This window comes from Leopardus geoffroyi, chromosome E1 (assembly GCF_018350155.1).
Source record: "Leopardus geoffroyi isolate Oge1 chromosome E1, O.geoffroyi_Oge1_pat1.0, whole genome shotgun sequence".
Classification (NCBI taxonomy): domain Eukaryota; kingdom Metazoa; phylum Chordata; class Mammalia; order Carnivora; family Felidae; genus Leopardus; species Leopardus geoffroyi.
In genome coordinates this window covers 59,767,349-59,793,186 of record NC_059330.1, presented here as the reverse complement: position 1 = coordinate 59,793,186, position 25,838 = coordinate 59,767,349, and the positions used below count along the sequence as shown (strand labels likewise).

Here is a 25,838-nt window from a genome sequence, read left to right as displayed (position 1 = left end):
AGTGCCAGAGGCCCCTGCAAAGCACCACAGCGGACAGGCCCGGCGTGTGGCACGAGACAGTGTGAAAGTGGGAGCAAGATGGCTCCACGACCCGTGACCGCGGACACGGACGGCCAGCGCCCCGCACCTGCCAGCGAACCAGGGTCTCCCGGCTTGTGAGGGACACCGACACTCTCCACCCTTCATTGCGTGCTGCCTGGACTACGAGGCCGGAATGGGCTCCCGCTAGAGAACTCACAAAACCGCGAAACCACAAACAAAAGAACCCGTCCCCGGAGCTCCGTCTGCTACGCATCTGGGGTCTTTCCCTGTTTACCGTGTGATAGGCATGCCCGTGCGCACTTTTACAGAACCGGGTCACCCTGTGCGATGGGCTGGCGTCCCTTCCCACTGTCACACCGGGAAGGCTTGTGTCACCTCAGTCCGGTCTCCGCACGGCTCCCCACGTCAGCCACGCGCTTCTGCACCTGTCCTCACCACCGGCTGCACTTGTTTGGCGGGGACCGGCCCACCTGCGTGCACTCTGAGGGGCACCCCAAAGCCGCCCAGCACACCCCGCTTGCGGCTGGACGTGTAAGTCACAGCCCTCGCCGGCTCTGAGGGTCTCGGTCATCTCAGGGAAGTTCCTTGTTTGACAAGGAAAACCTGATCCGAGCGGAAGAAGGACCAGTCACAGGACAGGGCCCCAGACCCACCGGGGCACATGCGAGGAATCCGGGGGTCTTACCGAGTTCTTTGGAGCCCTGGCTCTCGCTGGCCAGCTCGCCCATCTTCACGAGGGCATCAAAATAGCCCTTAGCAGCGTAGGTCACACCTGAGAGAGGAGACAAGGGCGTGCTTAGTGCCCTCGCGGGGGACGGACCGGACCCGCAGCACCAACGCGGTGACCACGGGGCACGCCGGCCTCCCGCGCTCCAAGGCGCTCCTCCCGCACTGATCTCACCCCGTTTCTGGCTGAAATTCTCTCGTTGTGACCGTTAGGGCTCCTCTTCTTCTTCGCGAGAACACGGCGCGCCAGTCAGGCCCAGAGCTACCCCAGTCACTCTGCTGGGTGCCGTCCCCACCACCCCGTATCTGGCAAGGGGCGGCAGGGGGTGCCGAGCGCAGACCCCGCCAGGCAGGAGGCCACGTGCTCAGAGATCCCCAGCGAGGGGTGCAGACGGCGCCCCTCAGCTCTCCCGGCAGGCCGAAGCCACGCCGCGGGGCTCACGCTGCATCCTGCGGCTCCGGCCGCCGTCAGAAGCGGACCCGGCGTCCCAGGGAAGGGCTCGGGGCCCCCCGCCCACAGGCGGGCCCCCAAACCCCTCGTCTGAGAATGGGCCCTGCCAGCAGGAGGGCGGACAGGGCGTGGGGGGCAGCGCCAGCAGCGTGAGGACATCCACTCCTCCGTTCTCTACGGGACCCGCTTAGGGGCGCCGAACGGGCGCCTGGTCACCTTCCATTTAGGTGGCCTTCAATGAAGGGCCGTTTGTCCCGCGGCCCCGCCGGCTGACATGCGCCTGCTTCCAGGAGAGGCGGGCAGCTCCGTACTGATGGAAGAAAAGCCAAAGGTGCCACAAGTCTGGGACGGGGGAGGCTGAGAGCACGGAGGAGACGGAGGTGATGTGCCCACGAAGCTCTGTCCTATGGGACGGTCCAGGAAGGAGCCCTCAGAGGCTCCACACGTGGTCCCCTGGAGAGCCTCATGGGGAACCCCAGTGGGGGCAGAAAGACCCAGAAGGACACCTGGCCTCATCACGGAGGAGACCGCGGCGTGGCTTTGATCAGGACTGGAGTGGAATGGTGTCGCCCCACGAGGAGGCTGGGTGAGGGTGACAAGTGTCCCACAGACGGTGGCTCCACTGAAGTGAACCGTCAGCCACATCCACAGAGCACAGGGAAGATCGTCCACAGCCAGGAAGAGATGCAAGTCTGGGCCTCTCCCACGGGCACGGCAGGGCCCCTACTCGGGAGCCCCTGCGGTAATGGAACACGCCAGGCCTGTGCCCTGTAAGCTCGCCTGTGCCCTGCCCTCCTGCCTCCTCTGTCCTCCGGCTTTGCAGACAGGACACAGACTCAGCTCCCACACGACCCGCCACAGCCTGTCTTGCGTGCAGAGCCCCAGGGGGGGGCAGCAGACCCGATGTGGGATGTCTGCACAGAGGCCAAGCCAGCCCCTAACCCCTGGCAGGCACAGAGGTACCCGCCACAGCCCGGGACCTGGCACCGTCACGGAGATCCTACAGCCTGGGTTTCAGCTCAAGGAAGGGACGGAAGCTGTGTTCAATGAGCAGGTGCACCTCCTTTCTTGCTGGGGCAGTGGCCCTGTGCTCAGGGCCGGGCAGCTCAGGAGAGCCTGGCAGGGTGCAAAACACTAGTGTGCCCCCCAAACAGAGGGCAGTGCAAGACCCACACGGAGACAGGGAGATGGCCAGCGGCTGCCGGTCAACGCCACCGGTCCACGCACAGCAGCCACACGAGAACCCGCGTTCTTGGCTCCGTTGGTGTGTGACGTCAAGGCCCCGGTCCCCCAAAAATGTCTGCAGCAGCGTCCCCTAGGGGGAAGGACCAGGGCCGAGGTGGAGGGCCAGGGTGCAGGCCACCTGCCGGCTGCTGCATGACGAGAGGTCCTCTGTCCCCTGGACACAGCGAGGGCAGGACCGTGGCCAGACACCTTCCCCTGGAGACCACCCAGGCCACTGTCCGGGAGCAAGCCAGTTCTGCTGGGTGCCCTGCTCCCAGGTGACCACAGGAGCAGAAAGAAACAGGAGCTGCCGCCACCAGAGGTCCCCCCACCAGGCCCCCATGGGGCCGCGGACAACCCAGGGCAGCTGGCTGGGGCTAGTGCACGCTCTGCAGACACAATGTCCCTGTTAGGGGTGGAGGCTCTGCTCACAAGGACGCCACAGTTAGAGCGACACTGACACCGAGCCCAGAGAGACACAGTCGAGGGTCGGGAGATGGGCAGTCGGTCCCCCCAGGCGTCCCGGACCATGGCGTGAGTCAGCCGGCCCCCACTGGGACTGAAGGGCCCAGACCCTGGCACCAACGTCCCCTCCCTGGTGGAGACTGAGTGCCCTGCCCCCAGCGCCCCCGCCCCAGGTCTCTGGGAGGTACAGGGTGCTCACCAGCCAGGGAGACGGTGTGGCCCCAAGCCCAGACCCCAGTCCTACAGCTTCGAGACGACTGCGCAGGACAGACACCCACACCTGCGTCTTTACGTGCCGTGGACTAAAACAGAAGCCAGACCCCGTGCTTTCGCCACAGCCTAGGACAGGGCTGAGGACATGGCTGTCCCTCCAACAGTGGGCGTAGATTCCAGGGCTCACAGGCCTCCAGACTGCAGCCCCACACCCTCCCTCTGGCGAGTTTGTTTCTGGAACAGAGCATCTCCTTCCGCCTCTCATCTGGCTCCACGAGCCGTCCACCTGCTGGGAGGCCGTGGCCCCCACCCCGCGGCCTCACCTGCCAGGGCTTTCTCGTAGTTCTTCCCCATGGCGATGAAGTTCCGAAGGCTGGGGTTGAACTGCTCCATGATGGTCTGAGGAAAGCAACAAGAAAAAAGGCATGAGTGGCCCAGGTGACGTGGTGGCTCTAGGAGGGTCCCAACGGGAGGAGAAAACCCAGAGGGTCGAGACCACGAAGCCACATTCAGGCTTCTGGAGTCAAAACCCCAGCCCTGCCCTTGAGCGGACCCTCTGAGCCTCAGTTTTCACATCTGTACGATGGCGGTAAGGACAGACCTTGGTGCATTGAGGCTTTGCGGATCAAACGGACAAGTAAACACAGAGCGCGCGTGGCGGTGCCTGGCATACAATCGGCGCTCCAGAAGTGTTGCAGCCGAGGTGCCATTACCCCGTCTGGCGGGGCTGAGTCAGCCGAGGAAAGCCCTCCCGCCGGCCACGCACAAACGGCTCAGCGCCGCCCAGCGCCCCCTCCCACTAAAGTCTTCACTCAACACATCAATTACCAAACATCAGCTCTGATTAGAGGGACCCACAGCCTGATCTGCAAATACCACGCTATGAATAATCCAACAGACTCTGGCTCCGTTTGCCCAACGGACTGCCGTTCTTAGACGGAAGAAATTAGATTTTCACCATGAAGGCCAAATAAATGTTTTAATTACGAGGCGTGAAAACAGGCACACGCGAACCACGGCCAAATGTGAGCTCCACCGGGTAACAGGCACTGGGAGCCGGCCCAGCCAGCAAGCACGCGGCACAGCACTTCCAAAGAAAACCCGTCTCGGCCACATCCGATGTCTTCAGATCCGTTGTCACAATGGGCGTCTGTCTGAGGACAGTCTGACGAGGATGAGAGAACGGACGCCCCGGGGGCAGAAACCGCCTGATCCTACCACAGAGCACGCAGGCCCCAGAGGCTTCTGTGTGAGCAGAGGCCGGGCGCCCCTGCCCTCCCCTGACATCTGTGCTGCAGCCCCAGCCCCAGGTGACAGCCTTCCTCGGCCGGCGTCGAGGGCCGTGGGGTCTGGTGCCGGAAAAGCGGGTACTGGTCCCGTGCTGCCATCCGCCCGCCCTGGGGCGCGGTGCACAGGAACAGAGACCCGTGTCCACGGAACAAGGCCCCGCATCCAGGCTACTGCCTAGGCACACGGGGCCAGGCCCAAGGTGTGACGAGGGAGAGCCCAGCAGGCAGCCTGATCCACAGGCAGGCAGGGGACCTGCTACAGCTGCACTAGAACTAAGGTGTGCAGGGGACGCCGCAGGGACCCTGCCCAACTCCCACCCCCATGGGGCCAGCACCCCACGAGGGAAGGCACGCCCACACCACACCGGACCGGGAGGACCCTGTGCGGGCCGAGAACACGACAGCGGGACCCAGCTCACACAGGTAGGAGAGCCGGGGAGTGGGGTCGACAGGGAGGCGGCCCAGGGACCAGCCACGGCATGCTCGGGGACGGCAGGGCGGCACCCAGGCTGAAACGTCGGCGGGGGGGTAAGAAGCAGCCAGCCCGCCGCCTCACAGCCCGCATGGGAAGGCCCTGCTCTGCCTGGCCAGAGAGGAAGCCCAGGGGCTTCTGAGCAGAGCCATGCAATCCGACTGCATTCCAAAGGGACCCCTCGCTGCTCAGGGGAGACCAGGATGCAGCCAAGGGCGCCAGTCCACGCGGGGACCCTGTTGGAGCTGCTCTGGGATCCGAGAAGGGGAGGCCCTCAGGAGGAGAGGGGGCCGGCCCCACCCGTCCATACACACGACACCGCGACGTGGGGACAGCAGGTGGCATGCGGCCTGCTGGTCTGGGGACCCAGGAATCCGGACGCCTCAAATCCAGGGAGCGCCTGGGAGTCGGAAGAGTGATGCCAGAGCAGACGGGTGGGCACCGGGGAGGGTTCTGAGCAGGAAGCCGGGTCTGGGGTTCACCAGCGAGGGGTGACTGCAGGGCCCGTGGGAGCTCTGAGGCTCCCGCTGCCTGGGCCTCAGGGCAGAAGAGCGCCACATGGTCCCTGTGCGTCTGTTCCGCGAAGGACAGAAGGGCGTTAACCCACTCAGGGCGGCTTGGGTCCCTGAGCCTGGTGTCCCGGGGTCCCAGGGTGCCCGCAGATCGTGGGAGACCGTGTGCTCGTGCGTGTGCTCCCACGTGTGCGCGTGAACGTGATGGTAAAACACACCTCACATCCCCAGGACCACTGCCACCTGGCTCCTGGGTGACACCCCCAGGCTCCTGGTCATAAGAGGACACTCCGTCCAAGCTCATCGTTTGATCCCCATTAACATCCTGAGTGACAGCAGAAAGCAGGCCAGGAGCCGCCCAGGCCAAGCGAGGGGATCACCGTGGCAGCCTGCCCACACTCTCCCAATGACACACGGGGACAGCCGCCAGGTTTCACTTCCTCGGCACCGCGGCTGAGCTCACGCATGAGGAATGCAAGGGTGAGGGGGCAGGGCACGGCCTCTGCTCCACTCTGCCGCGAAGGGGCAGGTGGCCAGGACACCAGGCCTGGCCACACAGGTGCCGGGGTTTCAACTGGAGGCGATGGCAAAGGCAGAAGTGTCCTTGCGGCTCCGCACAGATGCCCGCTCCCCGGCCTGAAGGCAGGCCTCTCGGCCAACAGTCACCCACCTGCCTTCGCGTCACTGGATCTCTGCAAAGCCTGGCAGCCGTAGGCCAGCCAGGACCACCTTGCAGGCCTGGCATGGGGTTCCTCCACCCCACCCCTCGGCACCCTCTACACCGGCCCCACCACCGGCTCCCCTAACCAGGCCCTGGGTGGGGGTGGGGGTGGGGGTGGGGCAGAGCCAATGGAGGCGGGGGCAGCAGGGCCTTCTACCGGTTATCACAAGGAGGCGACTCAGGGGACTGACGCTGGGCACCTTTTCTCGGAAGTGACGGAGTAACTGTCTTCACGGCTCTTCTGCAGGGAGCGCAGATCCCGGCACCCAACCCCTCCAGCAGGGGCCCGCCTCCTTTGAGAGGAGAGGGAATGAACCCACCTGGGGCGCTGAAAACAGGAGCGAGGCCGGGGACACCCTGCCCACCGTCTTTGGGCCGCGGGCAGCCAGGGCCACGCGCTGCCGGCCTCACATTTGCCCCATGACCCCACACTCCAGGACCGCCCCCCCGCCGGCCAGGACACCATGCCACAACGTGAGCAACATCCCGTGTTTTCTTCCAGCTCTGACACGTGCACTATGCAAATGCATCCCAAATGGGCTCAGACTCGATGTCGTATGTGGAGGCTGTGCGTTTACTCCTCGGGCAGATTTGGGGGCTAAGAACCACTCCCCTGACCCTTAAACAACACAGAACTCTGCGGGCCCACGTCTGTGGGGGTTTTTTCAGCAGACTCGTGCAGCACCGTAAACGTACTTTCCAATGGTCTCCTTGATGGCAATTCCCCTCCTCTGCCTTACTTTGTCCTGATAACACAGCACGTGACACACGTCCCATACAAAGCGTAACCGACCGCTCACGTGACCGGGAAGGCTTCCAGCCAACAGCAGTCTATGGGGGGGGGGGGTGTCAAAAGTCACACACAGATTTTCACCTGGATGGGAGGTCGGCGCCCCTAAGCCCCCCGACATTCAAGCATCGACTGTAGTTAGCACTAGTATTCTTCCGCTTATCCGCTGGTTCAGCCAATATTTATCTCCAAACAGCCTCCGGTTACCAGGTGGCCTGCCAGGGTCTCTGCAAGGGGGTCCTGGACACCCCACAAGATACACACGATGAAAGGGTGAGAGAGAGGAGGGCTCTCTGCCAGACACACTCCCAAGTGAGGGGTGAACCCAGGGCATGATGGGAAGTCACCCCCTTGCCAGGACAGCCCAAAGCTGGCCACTCCTGCCGGCCCTGGGGTCGCAGCCATCCGGGCCTAACCGAACCCCCACCTCAGGGCCGCCCTACCCTGACCCCGGGGACACGGCCACGCATTTCCATAAGAGCAGTGAGGAGGGGAGCCGCGGCTGCACAGGCGGCTGTCGCAGGACCCCACCAAGCCGAGCGCGCTGGGAGCCTTCCTGCCCGGATGCCCCGGGACACTCCCAGCCTCCGGCACACTGGTGGGCACTTAGATTTACTCTGCGGTCACAGTCTGCCTGGCCAGTGAGGAGAATGGGCAGCGGGACACCCTTGGGAACGAGGCGGGGTAACGAGGAGAGGGGTCAACACATTTCTAGAAGGGAGTTCTGCCCAAGGACTTTGCCCCAGCCTGCTCCCGTGCCCGTGCCCGGGTCTGCTGCTCAGCGGCTCAGGAATCCTGTTTATTCCCTGGTTCTGGCTCCAGCGATGGCCCCCCTCCAGCACCTTCCTGGCAGGGCCGTCACAGAGAGCAAAGTCCCTCTGCTGACAGAGGGAAGTGACAAGCCTCTGCTTCCCCTCCAGCCCCTCGTGTGCGGCAAAGGAAGGACAGGGTGGGCACACAGGCACGTGCTGAGTGGCCAAGCCAGGCCCCCTTTCCCTCTACGCAGCTGACACCGGCGAGGACGAGACGGCACAGAGACCCCCCGGCCTTCCACCCCCACATCCTGCGCCCTCACCTGACGGACCCGTGCGTGCCAGTGCCGTTTTACAGATGCACTGGGAGAGGCTGAGGGAGTCAAGAGCCTGCCCGCCAGCTCCGGCCACACAGCCGAGCTCACCCCTCGCTGCACACGGGCCTCGGTGCTGTCCCGATGCCCATCAAGGCTGGACCAGCTGCTCCCTCGAGGCCGTCCAGCAACACCAGAACTAGGGGGGTGCTGAGGCGACACACACCTGCGGGAGGGCTGATGCCAGGGGGCCTGCCCCCCCTGCCAACCCGGGATACACGACGTCCAGCCACCGAGGGGCCCGGTGCCTGCTACCCTGCCACTTGCACTGCCCTCCCCCTCGGGGGGAGGCGGGGGCAAGGCCTACCCGCTGCAGCCCCCACAGAGAGCACTGATACACTGGCGCCCTGGACGGAGGGCCCGGCTCATGCGCGAGGGGCAGGGGATGGGGGGTGGGAAGGACCATCGGGCCAAGCCAGGAAGCTCAGCTTCTCAGGGCAGCTCTGCTTGACTCCCGCCTGGGGGTGGGGGCAGGTGGAAGGTTTCCCCTCTAAAGATGGGGACATCTATCCCGGGGACCCTTTTTGAAGGAATAAACCAACTTGGGGAGTTCAGTGAGTGCTGGGGGGCTTCCTGGAGGAGGCAAATCTTGAGCTGGATCTCACTAGGTTACAACCAGAGAGAAAATAAGAACGTGTTCATGCTTGTTCAGAAAATGACTGCATACAAGGAAGCTTCCAGAACAGAACAGCTCATGGGGGGATGGTGGGAGAGTGAAGGCCAGCAGGGGAAGCAGAAAAAGCCCCCTTGGGAACAGGGACAAGCCACGCAGCACTCCACACAGACCAATTACACTTAAACAGCACCGGGCTCCCCTTCCCACACCCCCATGGGCCACGACCACCCCCCCGTCCCCCCCGCCGACAGCCCACCAGCTCCCCTCAGGCCACACCCCGCCACCACGGCACTCATGGCCTCAGCCCCACAGCCGCCAGCAGAAACGAGGGCCACACGGGGCCACGGAGAGGTCGACCTGGCCACAGCCCCCCAAGGATAGAGCGCCAAAAAGCAACGTGACCTGGCAGCAGCAAACGAGGCACCAGACTGTTCTAGAATAGACAGAGCCGGAGTTCCTGACCCCCAAGGGAGGGCGGCCTCAGTGGGCCTTGCCCAGGGGTCAGAGAGGCTGAGAAGCAGCTCCGTGGTGAGGCAGTCGTTCCTGCCTCCGGCAGCTCTCGGACAGCCGCCAACTTACAATAAAGTAACAACTCGGTCTCTGCCACAGCCCCCAGAGGGGTCAGGGGCCCCGAGGCCCCAGGAGCCACTGGCAGAGCAACACAGGGACGGAAGACAATGTTCTGGCCCACTTGGTGGTCCTGGCTCGAGCCCACACGAGAACAAGGAGCCGCAGGCCCCCCGCTCCCCACTCGGGGGGCACCACAATTTCCCTACGCCTTGACACCCCTCCCCGACCCCAGGAACCAGGCAATCCCTGCAGCAGGGTCCAAACACGGGCCCCACAGCCCGCCCTCTCCTCCCCTGAGACACACTCTCTACCCATCTCGACTTCAGCGGGCACGGCCCGAAGGGCCCCCGCCACACACACCTTCCAGTGCCCACGCCCCTGCCCCCCCCCCCGCCCCCCCGCTCGGCCCTGTGCCAACGGGACCCTGCACCCACACTGCTTTCTGTCTGCGCTTAGCACTAAGCTGCAGCCCACACTCCCGCCGACCACTTCCGTGACGAAATCACAGCGTGCTCCCGTGGAAATCTTAGTGTCGTAATCACGACTGCCGTTTGATTGAGGTTGGACAGAAAACCATCGCGAGCCCACAATACGGCCCGCCTGGAAACCCGTCACCCCGATTCAGAGAGACGGCATGCAGGCCCCCTGCCACCTGTATGAGCCCACTGCACCCTGGGGAGAGGGCCCAATGGCACGTTGGTGTCCCCTAAATCCATACATTGAAATTCCAGCCCCCAGCCCCTCAGAACGTGGCTGTCCTTGGAGACGGTCCTGACAGAAGACATCAGGTTGCACGAGGTCATCAGGGTGGGCCCTAACCCGATGGCGCCAGTGTCCTTCTCAGAAGAGATCGGACACAGACACACACAGAGGACAACTATGTGACGACACGGGCAGAAGGTGGCTGTCTGGGGGCCCAGGGGAGAGGCCTCAGGAGAACCCAGCCCTGCCCGTGCCGGATCTTGGGCTCCTAGCCCCTGAGATGTCAGGAGTAAGCGTCCCATCGAGGCTGCCCTGTGTTAGCAGGGCCGGCGGCGCTCACAGACACTGGGACAACCCCCACTCGCAGCGAGAAGGCCCAACACTGACAGCAAAACTAAGTCTGGTTCCTGCTTGCCCAGTTAGAACATTCCAAGGCCACTGACCCGTCCTTGTCCCCGGGAAGACTCCGACCGGAGTTTCACGGGGCTGGGCTCCAGCGAGAAACTACCTATGAGCAAGCAGGGATGCAGCCTTGGAATGTTCTGGAACCACCCCCTCCCGCTGCCCTCATATAAGGTAGGATGTGCCTGCCAGGAGGCGGTCACGCTGATGGGAACACAGGCCACGCAGCACTCAGGAAGTCAGCCTCCGCCTGGGCCTGCCCACTCTGCCGCTGACCTCCTGCTACCTCAAGAACTCTCACAGCCACCACCCGCCCAGCACCTTCCATGCGCTAGGAAGTACTCTACGGGCCCGTTTACTCGTTAAGGAGAAAAAACTTGCCTGAAATCTGCGGGACCCTGGAATGGAAAAACAGCCGGCTCCAGGCCTCAACAGGCCCGGGTCCAGCCCCGGCTCAGCCCCTGACCAGCTGATGGCTAGGCCACACTGCCTCACCTCACAGAGGCCGCCTGCCCGCCGGGGCCAGCCAGGGTCCCCTCGAGCAGTGGGCTGAGGGATAAGCAGGGTCAGGTGCACGGTTCTCAGCACACAGTGCCTGGCCCATGGCTGTCAAAATTACTCACGACTACCAGCAGGCTGGAAAGCCCAGGTGGCCCAAGGCCTGCCCCCCGCTGCCGAGGCAGAGCCAGAGACAGAGTGTGAGACACCTGACTTCACAGCCCCCTCCCCAGGTGGGGCCTGAAATCATGACTCCGGCTGCTGGCTTGACCCCAGCCCCCAGCAGACGAGTGCATCCAAGCCACTCCAGCCTGGGGCCAGCAAGGCCCTGGATTCCCAAGGGCAAGACAGGCCATGGCCTGAGCTCCGCTCTGGACTGCAAAAGACGAGGCTTCCGTAGGAGTAGCAGAGAGAATGGAAGGAGGGACAGACAACAGGCCTCTTGCACGAGAGAGTCTCCCAGGGCAGAGAGGGCTTGACCAGCCCCATGGGAGGCTCACGGGGGTGCAGAGAGGCCCTGGGTGTACTTCACCTTGGGCAGCGGCCCTTCTGCCCCAACCTCTTCTTTTAAAAGTCCCACCAGAAACGGCAAGTCCACTCTGCCTCCGTGTGTGGCCCCGGGTGATGGCTGTGCCCTGCTGGACAGTATTCTAGCTCCAGGATGGGGGGCCCCCACCCCGTTCTCACTGCCAACTCCAACATCAAGACATCAATTTGTTTCCCAGCACAAACACCTATGACATCTTGGTTACAGGTGTCCTGGTTTTGTGATCTATTACACGCGTCAAACCTGGCACACGCCGACCCATGACTGTCCCTGGTATGGCTGGCCACAGGCAAACGTGGACGTCACATCCACAAACCATTACCAACTCAGAAGGAACAGGGGTCCTGGCTGTTGTCTGGAAACCTTCAATCAGAGAAACAAGAAGGCAACAAAGAAGGCGGGATGGGTGTCAAGGCTTGGAACAAAATACCAAAGCCTCGCTCAGGAAACACCGACACCCGATGGCCCCGGGGGAGGGGGAGGCGGAGGGGGACACCGTGACACTGGGCTGTGAGCCAGAACAAAACTCAGGAGAGCCTGACTCTGAACATGAAGCAGTTTCACACAAACCCTACCGATTGATTTCACGCGTGTTTAACACAGGACTTTCTAAAAATCGTCCAATGGTTCTAAAAAGCCACCTCCATAAGTAACTCGTTAAAATCCCAACCACAAAGAAAGCACTGTGTTCTGATCGGCGGCCTTGTTTCCTCCTGGCGGCCCTCACCGGCCCCCGGCATCTCAGTTCGGGGTGTGAGTCCAGGGACGCGCGTCCAGACATCTCCTGTGCTCCGCCCCCCACGGCAGTGCCCTCAGACGCTCATCTCGTAGCTGAAGACCTCAAGACAGGCTCCACCAGACCGCAGACGGGCCCTGAAGTGGGAAGGGGTGCCTGCAGGGACCTGGGACCATCCTGGACACCGGGTGCCTGCAGAAGGACGGATCCCGCTGGGTCGCAGAGCCAGGGCAGGGACAGGCCAGGTGAGCCCCACCCTGCTGGCCTGCAGGAGCCCAGGGGCCAGACGGGGGCTCCTGCGGTGCACGTCGGCAGGAGGAGCTGGAGACAGGAGAAGGCTCCTGTGGACAGTGTGGGCACGGATCCCCTGGCCCGTCCCCAAGGTCACCTCTTAGAGACGGGCCCGGTGTGGTTCCGGGCCCCCCCTCCCCACCCAGCCCCTCTCTTCACAGGCCCGTGGCCCCCTGCTGTGGGGACCCATGCCAAGGCCCGGGATGCTGCAGGACCGACCGCTTCCCAGGCAGCACCCGGCATGCCTCGGGCCCTGAGAGAGACGGACACGTTGTGCTTGGGGCCACAGACCTGCCACAGCCTCTAGGACCCACGAGACACCGAGCTGCTGCTCTGGGAGCAGCCGGAAGGGCAGACCTGGAGGGGCGCCCCAGAACCTGGCCTGTCCCTCCAAGCGCTGTGCTCACGTGCAGGCCCCAGTCAGGGCTCCACGCTGGTCCTGAGTCAGCACACCTGGGTCTCAGGGGAAGGCTGGCCTTACTGGGCAGCATGTCACTTGGAGACAAAAGGTTCTCCTCTTTAGGAGAAGCCTAGGCACCCACCTCCCCTCAGGCCACTGTCTGGAGCCACCTGTGCCCACTGGGGCGGGCCCCCTCGAGCCCCCACCCCCATCCCGGCAACGCAGCACAGTCAGGGCCAGGAGTGGATCAGAGCCGGGGAGGCGGGTGCTGGCTCAGTCCATGCCATCCGTCGCCACTACAGCTGCCATCGGACGGCAGCCTGGCACCGACCGCCCCACCAAAGGCGCCCCAGTGTTTTATGTCCGGGGGACACCTGCCCCACCCTGAGGCCCAAGTAGAGGGGCCAAGAAGGCAACGCGGGGCAGGCCCTGGCTCAGTACACGCAGGAGGGAGGAAAGAGGCCAGGAGCCAGCCAGGCCAGCGGCCCAGGGCGCCCCATGCTGGACCGACGGCTCAGGTGTCCTGACTGGAGGGTGACAGCACACAGCCCATGTCCAGGGTGCCATGCCAGGCTGAACGGGGACGAGTGGGCAGCAAGGCCAGCCGGGTCCGTGGCCCCCCAGTGCCCCCATGTCCCATGGTAACATCGCGGGGATCTCCTGAGCAGCACTCAGACCTGCAAACTCAGGAGGAGTGCGGCCCTCCTCCCCGAGCCCGGGAGGAGGGGACAAGGCCCTCTCTCTCAGCAGCCAATCCTCCCACGAAAGGCAGCCTGTCCCAGGCAGCCCAGCCAGCACATCCATGCCAGGGGGGATGGCCCCGAGGGAGCGGCATCCAGAACCGCACGGCATCTGCGAGTGCCTCTCCCTGCTGATGGCACCCGAAAGCCCAGGGCCAGCGCCAGCCACCATTCCGACCTGAAGCCCCCGGCGCACAGCGGTCAGTCCCATGAGCCAAGCCAACCTCCCGGACACAGGACATGTGCTGGACGCCAGACCCACAGGGACAGCCCAGGAAAGACACTCCTGAGCCAGCTCGGGACTCCACAGAACCCCAGGGCTGGGCCCCAGTGCCTCCAGGCCACCCCATTGTGTTCAGCGGCCGTGCACCAGGCATCCAGCCAACGAGGAGCCTGTGCAGAGCTGACAGTCTCTGGGACGTGACTTAGGCACAAGAAGCTGCCACAGCCAGGCAGCTCCGAGGTCAGCACAACAGAGAACCTGCCCCTCACCACCCGGCTACTCCAGACAGGGTGCGGGACGGTGGCAGGCCAGGACGTGCACCCCGCAGCACACCGGAGAGCAGTGATGGCCAGCGCTGCCACCCCTCAGAAGACACCCCCCGACGGGGCACCCCCGGGAGTGCCTCTAAAGCAAACACACGCCATACGCATACACACGCGTCCTCACGTTCACACACGCGCGCAGGCAAGCACACACAAGCACACGCAAGCACACACAGCAGGCACTTCCATTGCCAGGGAAGCTGCCTATCAGAGCCCAGCGGGCCTTCTCCGGCCGAGGGTCCACTGAGCTCCGTCCACGCCAGACCCCAGGCTTCTGATGGCAGCAATCACTCCAGCGTGATTGTCCAGCTGTGCGTGAGGGAAAGGGGGCCCGGAGTCAGCGGCACAAGGCTTCCCGGGGCTCCCCCGGGCACCCACCTGGAGGAGAATGTGGGACACAGCACAGAGTAGTGGGCAGGGCCCGGGCAGCCAGGCCTCAGTGGGAAAAGCCAGCCGCGGGCTCTCACCTGCCCAGGTCAGCTCCCTCCCACCAGCACCCAACACCCACCACCTTGCACCAGCCTTACCAACGGCACCAGCGGCAGCCAACCTGCCTGACTCCGGCTCCGGGAGCCCCGGGCTCACCCACCACCTTCACAGGGCAGCTGCGGCCGGGCCGGCTTCCCCACAACAGCGACAGGGTGGGGACGACCAGACAGCCTCTAGTGACCGGCCTGGTCGTGTGGACCAAGGCCCAGAAGCCTCAACACCATAAACAATCACATCCACGGCTTTCCTGGGACCTCGTCCTTCTCAGGCTGTCTCCCACCTTCCCACGTCCTCAGGACAAGCCACAGATGCCCCTATTCCTGGACACGCTGCACAGCCGCTCCCCTCCAGGGTCACAAGGTCACCTGAGAGCCACGGCTGCTCCCGGCCTACCGGACCACGAGAACACCAACGTGACAGTCGCTCCCCAGAATCCCCAGGAACAGAGGCCAGCTGCTACAGAAGCCCCTTTCCCTACATCGGGTCATCAGAGGTCTCTCCCGAGAGGGCTGTAGTTGGGGCTTCATTCTGAGCACTTCGTGCTGGCCCCGCCCCACTCTGTCCCTCACTCCAGGCAACCCCCCAGGGCTGCCCCCTTGGCCAGGTCTTGGACTCTGGGGTCTGCTGCCTGCACCCCCATCCCCTGAAGGACCCGGCCCAGTGCCTGTCGCCCTGCCCAGCCCCGAGGGTGAGTTCTCAGGGGACATCAGGAAGGCATTCTGCTGCTCTCCCCTTCAGCTTCCGTGAAATTCCCCGAGGACGTGGCTCCCGCAGAAGCTGGGCCACAGAGAAAAAGGTGAAAGTCTGTGTTGCTGGTTCTTCCAGGGAGGAGTGCGGTCTATTCTCACATTTTTAATCAGCGAGGCCAAGGACGAGTGTCCCCGCCGCTCCCGCCTCTGCCAAGGCAAACAGCACTCAGAGCTGGAGCTGAAAGGATGCAGGGCCAAAGCAAACAGCCGCGCTGCAGCGCAGGGGACACAGAGAGGGGCCACATCCCGGCCACCCTTCCGCAAGCCACCGACCCAGGAACGGAGGCAGCGCGGCCCCCCGCCGAAACAGAGGGCCAGCCAGGTCCACACGGGTGGCTCCAGCTGTGTCTCCGTGTGGGCTGCTGTCTGCCTGGCCGGCGTGCCCCCGCCGCCCCACCTGTACCGGCTCTGCTGCGGAGCCCCGAGCTCCCCAGCGACAGAACACAAAAGGGTAGCACAGCACCGGCACTCGAGACTTGGCAGTCGGGCCACAGAGCGTCGGGAAGAGCACCGCCTACAACCCAATCCGCCCGGCCTGCGTTGCAGCGCGGGCCTGCTGTGAGGCCGGGAGCGGTGGCGGGGGGCACAGCCCTGCTCTCACCAAAGCCGGCTGCGTCCAGCCCTGCAGATCCTGGGTCTCTCTCTGCCGCGCTTGCCCACGGGAGCTCATTAGTGAACTGAGCGACAGCACACGCCAGACTTGCCTGTTGAATGTGCACCCCAACCCTCCAGGCTGCTTCCAGGGGTTCACAGCCCTTGCCGTCATGCTGCCTGCAGATCTCCAGGTAAATCACAGCTCCGCCTAGAAGCCGCTCGGCGGTGACCGCACGCCTCACCGCCCAGGCTGTGAGAGTTTTAGTGCGGATGATCGTGGGTTCCCCAGAGCGAAGCCAGGCCGTGCACCCCTCCCGATCCTCGCCATGGAAGTTCCTGTTTAATGGTTTCGTTGCAGAAGCAAGGAAAATAGGAAAGAGACCCTCTGCCTGGCACTTCCCTCCCCCCGCTTCGAGAACGAGCACATGGTTACGGAACTAATGACTAATGACTTAATGAAGCTCCCTTCTCCGACAGCGTTTGCAGAGCAACACGGCCAGAAACGTATGCCACACGCTCTGTGGCACCAAACACAAAACCCCAGAGGCTGTTCCTTTTCCGTGCCGAGTCCTCAGCCGTCTTTGACTCATGTTTACCAGCAGCTCCAACATGGCTCCAGAGCCGACTTACTCAATCCCGACCCGGCTTCAGAATTCCTGCCATGACCCAGCTCTAACTTGAAACCCTACGTGAGAAGCCGCGTTACCGGACAGTCTGCCACCCGAAACCCAGCTGAAAGAAAAGGGGGCCACCTGGGAGGTCTCCCTCTGGCTGTCCAGAGCCTGAGCCAGCCTAAGGGGGAGGGCCTCACAGGCCACTGGCTAAGGAGGCACAGCCACAATTGTTAACACAATTGGGGGCCCTGCAATCCCATTTAGTGGCCGTGAACCAGCAGCCACGGCGTAAACACCTGAATCTCCCAGCCTACCACTTAACCTTCAGATACGGTTCTGAAATAAGCAGTCTTTGCAAGAGGATTGCTGTGGACGCCCGGGGCCGATTCTCCCTCTGGAGAAAATGCCCGCCTGGGACTGCACTGGGCCCTGAGCCCCTGGGAGCCTGGGTCTGTTTTACTGGGGGTGAGGGTCTAAACCAAGAAAACAGACGCTGGAGAAACAGAAACCCAAGGGCCTGTTAACCTCGACAAGGCACAAAATGACCAGGGAGGGGGCCTCCGAGGGGTCTTCCCGCGGGGCTCCGCGGGCTCAGACGTGACAGCGACAGTGTGCAGAGGAGGACGCGAACCCCACTCTCCACACACATCAGAGGCAGGCGCGCCAGCCTCCTACACAATTAGTCTTCTCCTCCGCGGTTACATAAGATGATGGATTATCTGTCCACCCCTCCAACCTGCCCGCGCGCGACCTCCCACCTGGGGCCCCGTCCATCACTGCCCGAGAAGGAGTTGCGGAAGGGGAAAGCCTGTTGAGGAGAAAGTGCCCAAAGGCTTGCGTAACCTGGCTGGAGGGGCCACCACGGGGCCATCACGCCGTCCGGGGTGCAGGGCGACGCGCGGCGCGGCCCCTGGACCCCCGGCGGCCCCCGCCCCGCTCCACTCCGGTCCGAGGGGCCCCGTCCCCCGGGCGCCGGCGCGGACGCGCGCGGAAGGGGCGCGCGGGGGCGACGCAGGGCTGCCGGGGCGGGGGGCCCTGAGCCCACCTGCGAACGAGCGGCTGGCGCCGGGTCCCCGCTGCCGCTCCGAGAAGACCCCCAAGGGCCCAGGGGCCGCCCCGGTCGGGCCCGGGCGCGCGGACGGCGCGGGGCTCACCTTGTAGACATTTTCCGTGAGCCGGTGCATCTCCTCCGTGCGCGACAGCGACATGGTGCTGGTCCGGCGGCACCGCGGAGCGGAGCGGGGGCACGGGCGACGGCGGCGACGGAGGCGGGCGCGGCAGGAACGGGCGGACAGCGCGCGAAGCCGGACCAGAAACGCGGCACCCCGCCGGCGGCCGCCTTTATAACCACCCAGGCCCCGCCCCCCCGCAGGCTCCGCCCCCCGCACCCGGATCACCGCCCCCGGCCGCCCGCCCCCGCCCTGCCGCGCCGCTGCCAGGCAACCGGCAGGCCCCGCCCCCGCACCGCCCTTCCCATTGGTAGGTTCCGGAGATGGAGGAGGAGGCGGGGCCCGCGGGCCGGCTGAGGGCAGCAATTGGCCGGTAGCGCTGTCGATCGCGGGGGAGGAGGCGGAGGCGCGGCGCGGGCCTCGGCCCTGGGAACAGCCTGGGGGCCGGGCGACAGCCGGGCTGGGGGCGGGGCGGCGTGGGCCGGTGGCGCTGGAGGCGGAGAGCGGAAGGTGGGCGAGAGCGTGTGGGGGCGGCTCTTCGCTGAGTCGCGAGTCCGGGCGGCCCCTGGGCGCCGCTCCCTGCTAGTGGCGGGGGGCGCGGGCTCGCGCAGGGCGGGGGAGAGTCCCTGGGCAGCCGGCCGCGCGGGCGGAGTGAATGATGGGGAGAGGCCGGCACGCCGCCGCACGGTCCGGCCCGGACCCGGAGTTTTGGGAGGTAAGTCTGCGAGACGGCGGCGACTCGGGCCACGGGGAGGATGGGCCCTGGGGAGGATCCTGAGACGGAAGGATACTGGGGGGGTGGTACCTAACGGGGGTGCACTCTGGGTAGGACGCTGGGAAGGCTGGCCCTTGGGAGGGGGTGGTGCTCTGCGGGAAGACCCTGGGAGGGGCACCCTGGGGCTCGGGGAGGAGAACTTGCCAGGAAGATCGTAGAGGGGGCGGATGGGGGGCGGGGAGAAGACCCTGTGGAGAGGACGGCGGGGGACCCCCAGGGAAGGAGAGGACCCTGTGATGGCAGACGACCCTTGCTGGGGGCAGTTTCTTTGGGGAGGGAGGACCCTGTGGGTGGAGGAGAGCCTTCCTTGAAGGATCAAGGGGCCAGAGCTGCCTGGTTTTCCAGGGAGGTTCCGACCGGGGAAGCTGACCAAGCTGGCACACAGGGATCCCAGTACAATTCCTTTGAAAAAATATTTGTATAAATTAGAGTTGCATTTGGAGGAATTATTTGCTTTACGTTGTGAAACACCAGATCTGAGTGTTTGCCTATAACAAAGCCCTGACATTGTGCCAGCGTCCCATCCAGGATGGTCACTCATACTTTCCCTTCAAGCCCAGGTGCCCAGGGAGACATAGCCCCACAAGACATCAGTCCGACACACCGGGACTAAGGCAAGTCCCGAAGTCACAGCCAGTCTACCAGGACCCAGGTGGACCGCATTCTGCTTCGTAGGATCATCCCGAAGAAAGGACAGCAACGTGCAGGACGAGGTTGCCTGCCCTCCTGTCTGCAAGCCTTCCGTCACAGGCAGATTCTTTTTGGTTGCATTTCCTTCCTGAAACCAGCTGTGGCTTCCTCTTCTTTATTTGTTGTTTGCAGAGTTTTAAAGTAGACTCCTGCGTTTATAGGTTTTGGGATTCTTTTGGTTGTAAGTGACAGAAAGCAATTCAAACCGGCTCTGACGACTGGGATATTTATCTGCTTGTGCGGCTGTGAAGTTAGGGTTGTCTCCTTCCCCTTCTTTCTCTTTCCTTCCCGGCCACCATGGTGTGGTGCACGCTTGCATCCCGCCGGCCCTAGGACCAGCGTCTGTTGAACTGACCAGGGTCAGGGGCTGAGGTGGAGCTGGGTGGGGGCGGGGTAGAGCTGGCTGCTGCTTGCCCAAAGGGAAGTGACGTGGTTGGGGTCAGAAGAATGACAGGTGGAAGCCGGCAGGAAAACCGGGGAGGGGGTGGGGAGGGGTATAGTCTGGAGAGTCCTGGGCTGGCTGCTCCCCTCGGTCTCAAGACAGTGGAGGGAGGAGAGAGTCCTCTCCTGAGAAGCGTCTGTAGTCCTAAGCACCGCTCCACTCTCTGGAAGGTTCTGCCCTTGACTACCGTTCTCCTGCCCAAGGGCATGCTCCCTTTTGGTAGCAGCTGAGGTAGGGGAGCCACTCGGAGCCTGGCCTGCCTTCCAGCAGCCATCCTGGGCCTCTCCCTCTCCCTGGCAGCTGGGCAGGAGGTGAGCGGTGGGGGAGGGGCGCCGTCAGCACCCTGCCGCAAGCGGAACTGAGCGAGCCTCTCGTGGAGTGTCACCCAGAAAGAGAAAGGGGCTGATGGCAGGCACAGAGTGAGACACGGGCGAGGCTGTCCTATCAAGACCTGGAGACCTGGACCCGGCCTGGCGGCCTCTCCGAGCCACCAGACTCCAGAAAGGTCTCCAGCATAGGCGTGCTCAGTCCTTCAGCTGTGAGGAGGAGTCTTAGCCCCCCACCCCCACCCCGCCAGGAGACCACCAGTGTTCTCTGGGGGTTTTCTTACTTGTGTGGAAGCTCTTTCACGTGGTGATGATGTCTGGGGCCCAGGGCTGAGGACCAAGGGTAAGGTCCTAGGGCCTGAGTGGTGGACGAGACGAGATGGTGGGCGGGGTACTGACAGGTCAGCAGCAGCACCGGCTCCCAGGACTTAGGGGGCCACCCTTGTCTTGGCACCTCTTTCTTTTGGAAGTGTTCAGGGCCCTTTATAAACCCCACCTTGTTCCTTCTCCTTAACTCAGAGTGTGTTGGGGGCTGTGGGATCCAGCCCCTGGCCCGGGGGTTGGCACTCGGGGCAGCTGGGAAATCATCACCCCGACTTGGGGTCTGGCCCACCCCCTCCAACACCGGCCAGAGCAAGGCATTGTCACGATGGAGAAGTCCGAGAGGACCAGCGCCAGCCAAGATGGGCGGTCCCAGCACCCCCGGAACAGGGTGTTGGTCTTCCTGCACTTGGGGCAGGGCTGAGGGGCAGCTGGTGTCCCCGAGGAAGCAGGTGCACTGGCACTCTGTTTCCCTTCACTTCTCATCGTTGGTCCTCACCTCTGCGGTCTGCGCCCCCAGGGAGGCGTGTAGCCATGGGGATCTTCAGCACGTAGCTCTGAACCAGAGGGCCCTCCCCCCGCCCCAGCCCCGCACACCGGCACCGGGCCCTCGTGCATGCAGGGTGCCGGGTGGCAGTCAGAGGCGAGAACCTGACCGTGTGGTGCTGTGGATGCCGACTCCGGCTCAGCGGACCCCAGCCTGGGCGGCCCAGGAGACCAGGCTGCAGGCAGGGAGAATAAAAGTGCGTCTCTTCATCAGCTTATTTTTAGGCGTGTTATATAAGTGGTTCCATCTCAGCGTCACGTAGGGAGGGGGGTCTCAGATTTAATTACAGGATGACAGCCTTTGCTTTTCAAGCAAGCTGTTCTCCTGGCAGGCAGGCACAAGGATTTGTGAATTTTTGCTAAACAGAAGGAGCCCTTTCTGAGGTGGCCGCCCAGCAAAACTTTGAAGGGTTTTCACCACCATCTCTCTGTCCAGCCTAACCTGGTTTTGGCCGGGCTTGGCCTACGGGGTGGCCATTTGTCTCGGATCACAGGGACATCTGTGCTTGGCAAGGGGGCTGGTTCTCTCTCCCTCCGCCTCCCCCTTCCTCCCCGCTCTCAGAGAAGGAGCCACCCAATCCAGATTTCTCTTCCTTTTTTTCCTTCCTGGATTCAAGCACTTGTAATCAGTAACCAGAAAGTTCCAGAGCAGGAAGGACGGGCATCCCTAGCAGGACCTCATCTTTCCTGTCTGCCCTGGCCTACACCACTGACATCCCCCCCACACCCCTCCAGCCTCCCGTCCATGCCAGATGCCCCTAGTGATTGGCCTGGGCCATGTCACCAGCACAACTGTCCGGATTGTGTCCAGAGGACTGTTTTTCTGGTTCCTGGCCAGGCCCACACGCTTTGTGACTGTCAGCAGTATCAGCAAGAAAGCTGGAGCTGCCCGGAGCGGGAAGCTCACAGGCTCGGGGGAGTCCTGCCTGCCGCCAGCAGGAAGGTCACCTCAGCGGCCTCCGGCACACCGTGGCTTTGTCCGGCACAAAAGGAGAGCCGTGTTTCCTGCCACTGGGTGAGGCCTGACCTCTCCCAGCTGGGTGTGCTGTTGAGGGAGTGGACGCAGAGGACAGGAAGAGTCGGGACCGGGAGCCAGTCACTGAGACAGCCCGGCGGGGCTTGGGCACTGCCATAGCCTCTTCCAGCCCCACCTGGGTGGAGGTGGGCCATGACAGCTGCCGCAGAACATGGGGATGATTCAGGGTGCAGACAGCAGGAAAGCACCAATGGGCGCCTGGGTGGCTCAGTCGGTTAAGCGTCCGACTTCGGCTCAGGTCATGATCTCATGGCTCATGAGCTCGAGCCCCGAGTGGGCTCTGTGCTGACAGCTCAGAGTCTGGAGCCTGCTTCGGATTCTGTGTGTCCTTCTTGATCTGCCCCTCCTCTGCTCATGTTCTGTCTCTCTCTGTCTCTCTCAAAACTAAATAAAAACATTAAAAAAAAAAAAAAGAGGAAGAGGAAGAAGGAAAGCACTGAGAACTGTGTCTGGCATGTGGCAAGCCCTTAAATGGTCTAGAGATTATCGTTGTTAGCCCTTAGATGGACATTTCTAGAAAGCACCAGATGCCATGTAGAAAGGCACATGAGAAGCCGTCTCAAGAAGTCTCCCCGGCCCTTGAGTGTGTGCTGTGCAGGGCCACCTCCCTCTCGAGAGCACAGGAGGAGGGAGAAGGAGCTTTACCGGGAGACAGACAGGCGGGCCAGGTCGCAGCTGCAGTTGGGAATCGCGGTGATCACGCGTGGCCCTTCAGCTCTGTGGTCTACCTCCCAGAACCCTGTCACCCCCGTGTAACCTCCAGACACATCCCAACGGAGGGACGGCCCCAGCAGCCCCAGAACTGCCCGGCCACGGGAAACCAGGGACGTGAGACACGGCTCAGCCCAGAGGCCCCAGGGGAGACGTGACGATGGGGCAGCAGGAAAACCAAGGACACCTGAGCAGAGCATGGACTTTGGTTGACAGCAGCGAACCCAGAGTAGTTTGTGATTACTGACACACTCCGTGTGCCGACGGGAGGTGTTGGCGGGAAACAGGCGAGGGGGGGGTGCGGAATCTTTGCAGTAATTATATAAATTGAAAACTGTCCGGAAATTAAAAGTTTCTTAAAAGGGGGGGTGCACCAGCCCCTACCTGGCCTGTATCTCACCTGAGACCCCTGCCTCTGTGGGAACAGCAGGTGGAACCGTCGTCCCTCCCCTCCCCTCCCCTCCCCTCCCCTCCCCTCCCCTCCATGGAGCCATGTCTGTGGACAGCAGCTCGTGCAGGAGACCGGCGCAGGGCCCCAGTGTGCGGCCCTGCATGGCCGGGACAGGCCAGGGCCAAGGCCAGGAAGGGGTGAGCCTGGGCTGACCTGCCACTCCAGGTGAGCGCTGTCCCCTCCTCCCCCCCAGTTAGTTACCTAGACTTGCTCTTTCCCCCAAACCTGCTCATCTTGACCTGCACACAGTTTAAAGGCTTTCTTCTCTGTAAGTAAAATATTGCCCCTGGACAGGACGGATTCCTCGTGGGCCTGCAGGGATCTGTGCCTTTACCTTGTCTGTCCCGGGAGGGAGCACGGGGTACGTGCCCTTGAGGGAGGTGTGAGTGAGCTGGGCTCTCTCCAGGCTGCCCCGCACAGACTGAGCACAGACGGAGACGGAGGAGGGCAGGACAGGCTCAGGTGTGGCTTCAGGCCCCTCCTGGCCCCCTAGAAAGGCAGCCTAGAATGTTCTCCGTTCTCCGCTTCCCCCAGCTTCCCTCCTGGCCAGACCTGGAGGGGCAGGAGGGGGCTCCCTTCGTGTGGGGGAGCCAGGAGGTGCCGGCCCTGAGGCAGGGCTGGGTGGGAGAGGTTCCCCAGCAACCGGCGGCCCCTTTACATAATCACTGCGCCTCGGCGTGACTCCAGGGGCCGTGGGAGGCAGCGCGGGGGTGAGTGCCGGGGCGCGAAGAGGCTCAGAGTTTCTCTGGGGGCTCCTCCCCCCTGCAGCTTAGCGTCATTTCGCGTCTGCCAGCTCGGTCACCCACCTGCTGATTAGAATACGTTAACTGACAATGCAGATTTAAATAGCCCAGGCAGGTGATGCGGGCGCCCCCATACCTGGGCCTCCCCAGGCCAGGTGAGGCAGGAGGGCTGGGGGGGGGGGGTCGCCTGAGCCGACGAAGGGATGGGGGCAGGGAGACCCACGCCCCATCGGGCACACCCAGCTTTGGTGCGGCCCTCCAGCTGGTGAGCGGGACCCTGAGGTTCCCGCGGCTCCGTCAGAAGGAGATTAGCGGTGAGGAGGCCCCGGGCACACACGGCCATGGCTGGTCACTCCGCTGCCCCGGGGGGCACAGGGAAGACGCTGGCGTCACACGCACTTGCCGCCTCTCTGTCCGGAGACACAATCTTGGTGTTCCTCTCTCTGCTTCTCAACGGACTTACGCCGGCCGGACAGCGATCTGGAAGGTGTTTTGGAGCAGAGAGGAGGGGACGTGTTCTCTGGAGTCTGGACTTGGAGGACGGCCTGGAAAGCGGGGCCTTGCCTGTCCCCAGCCCCCCGGCGCCGCCAGGAGACTGCAGACGGCGCTGCCTGGCGCACAGATGGCCCCCCGCCCAGGGCGGCCGCTTCTAATTTCGGCTGCCGGAGGCTCCGAGCACTCTTTTTTTATTCCGTGTTTATTTAAAGCCGGATTTTAAAATGTTGCCTTCAGCCCTGAAATCTGACTTTTTCTTCTCACTGCAGATCCTAAAACCACCCGGGGGCGGGGGGTGCGTTAAAGCCCACTCGGGCTGGGCCTGCAGGTCTCCCTGACGGCGTGCGCACAGGCGTCTGCTCCACTGGCCGGGGTCGTCCCGTACGAGCTGCCCGGCGTCGAGTCCCTGATGCCCGACTCCAGCCGCCCTCCAGACTCCCTGCCTGGGGTGGCTCCTCCCCTGGGCCAGGCGTGTCCCCCTGGAGGTGGCACAGGGACCAGGTGGGTGGCTTCGACGCTGCTCTTCCTGGCGGTCAGGCCAGCCCCCTTCTCACATGGTTGGGAACCCAGGACGTCCAGGGGGCGAACCCGCTGTGTCCCCACGCTGCTGGGCCGTGTGCATGTGCTGGACAGCGGGACAGCTTTGTTGCACCGGCAGGGTGACCCACAGGCCCAGCCGGAGGGGGGTGATGGGCACGCAAGAGATGTGAAATCCTGTCCTCCTGGGTAGCACATAAGAACCGTTACCTCTTCCTGTAGCTTGCCCTAGAATGTGCTAGAATAAGTGTGATAGAACCGGACAGGCAGAAGGTAGAGCTGGCCGAGGGGTGTGCGGGTGGACACCTGTGTGGGACATGGTGTTTGGAAGCCACAGAAGCACCTGGCCCCCGGCCGGGGCTCGATGGGCAGCGGGCTGGGGACGCTGGGCCAGTCCCTTCAGCAGCCAGGCCAGGACACAGGCTGGAGTTGGTGCGGGGGCAGCTGGGGCCCCCGAGGGGCTTCTCTTGCAGCCAGAGTTGGGCACTTGTGGGAACAGCTGAAAACCGCCGCCAGCTTTCATATCCCAAGGAAGTGTGGAGAGTTTCAGAATTGCTTCCCTGGCAGGTCTGGCCAGAAAGTAATGTGATTTTGAGAAAAATTATTTTAGTGTCAAGCTTGAGAATATTATCTATCCCATCAGGCTTTTTTCTGTTTTTCTCTCCCAAGTTGGAAGAAACATATTATCTCTACAGAGGGTCCTGGAAAACTTGGCTCCGCGTGACATTTAACCCCCGGTCCAGCCTTGTGACTTTTGCCGGGTGTCACTGTCAGTTCACACCCGGGTTTGGGGGTTTTCTCTGCACCCCGGGATCCAGCAGCCCTTTGCGCAGCCTCGGGCCCCGGTTCTCCGAGCCCCGGGGGCTGGCGGTGGTGCATTTAGTTGCAATTTTCCTTCATGGTTCGGTTCTGCATGAGGAGAGTGAGGGCCGAGACTTGCAGACGGGACACAGGCTCCATCAGAGGCACGTCGCTGGGACGCGGAGCTGGTAACGTGCAGGCGGCCCGGACGGGAGCGTCAGCCTCAGGGCGGCCCCGCGGTGTTCTCTGGACAGGCACCCGCGTGTCGGC

The 25,838-nt window shown here is 63.4% G+C and overlaps 1 protein-coding gene and 1 long non-coding RNA gene across 6 annotated transcripts in view; one reads left to right on the top strand and one right to left on the bottom strand.

Moving 5' to 3' along the window:
• The window catches only part of BAIAP2 (BAR/IMD domain containing adaptor protein 2), a 62,778-nt gene extending 44,932 nt beyond the window's left edge, over nt 1-17,846 (bottom strand). For 3 of the 5 annotated variants that reach the window (XR_006715225.1, XM_045489828.1, XM_045489829.1), the window contains exons 1-3: nt 17,680-17,842; nt 3,445-3,520; nt 728-814 (exon numbers count right to left, since the gene is read on the bottom strand). Coding sequence is in view for 4 of the 5 variants with exons in the window: in XM_045489828.1 (XP_045345784.1) it covers nt 728-814; nt 3,445-3,520; nt 17,680-17,733 (217 nt within the window). In the remaining variant the exon portion in view is untranslated. Of the gene's footprint in view, nt 1-727; nt 815-3,444; nt 3,521-17,679 lie in introns of all 5 variants that reach the window. The other 2 variants (XM_045489826.1, XM_045489827.1) reach the window with 2 other exon arrangements.
• A 125-nt stretch (nt 17,847-17,971) lies between these two features.
• On the top strand, nt 17,972-21,012 carry LOC123604111. The gene is made up of 2 exons (XR_006715224.1): nt 17,972-18,409; nt 19,025-21,012. It is a non-coding gene; the product is annotated as an uncharacterized LOC123604111 (long non-coding RNA).
• Nucleotides 21,013-25,838: the final 4,826 nt, after the last annotated feature.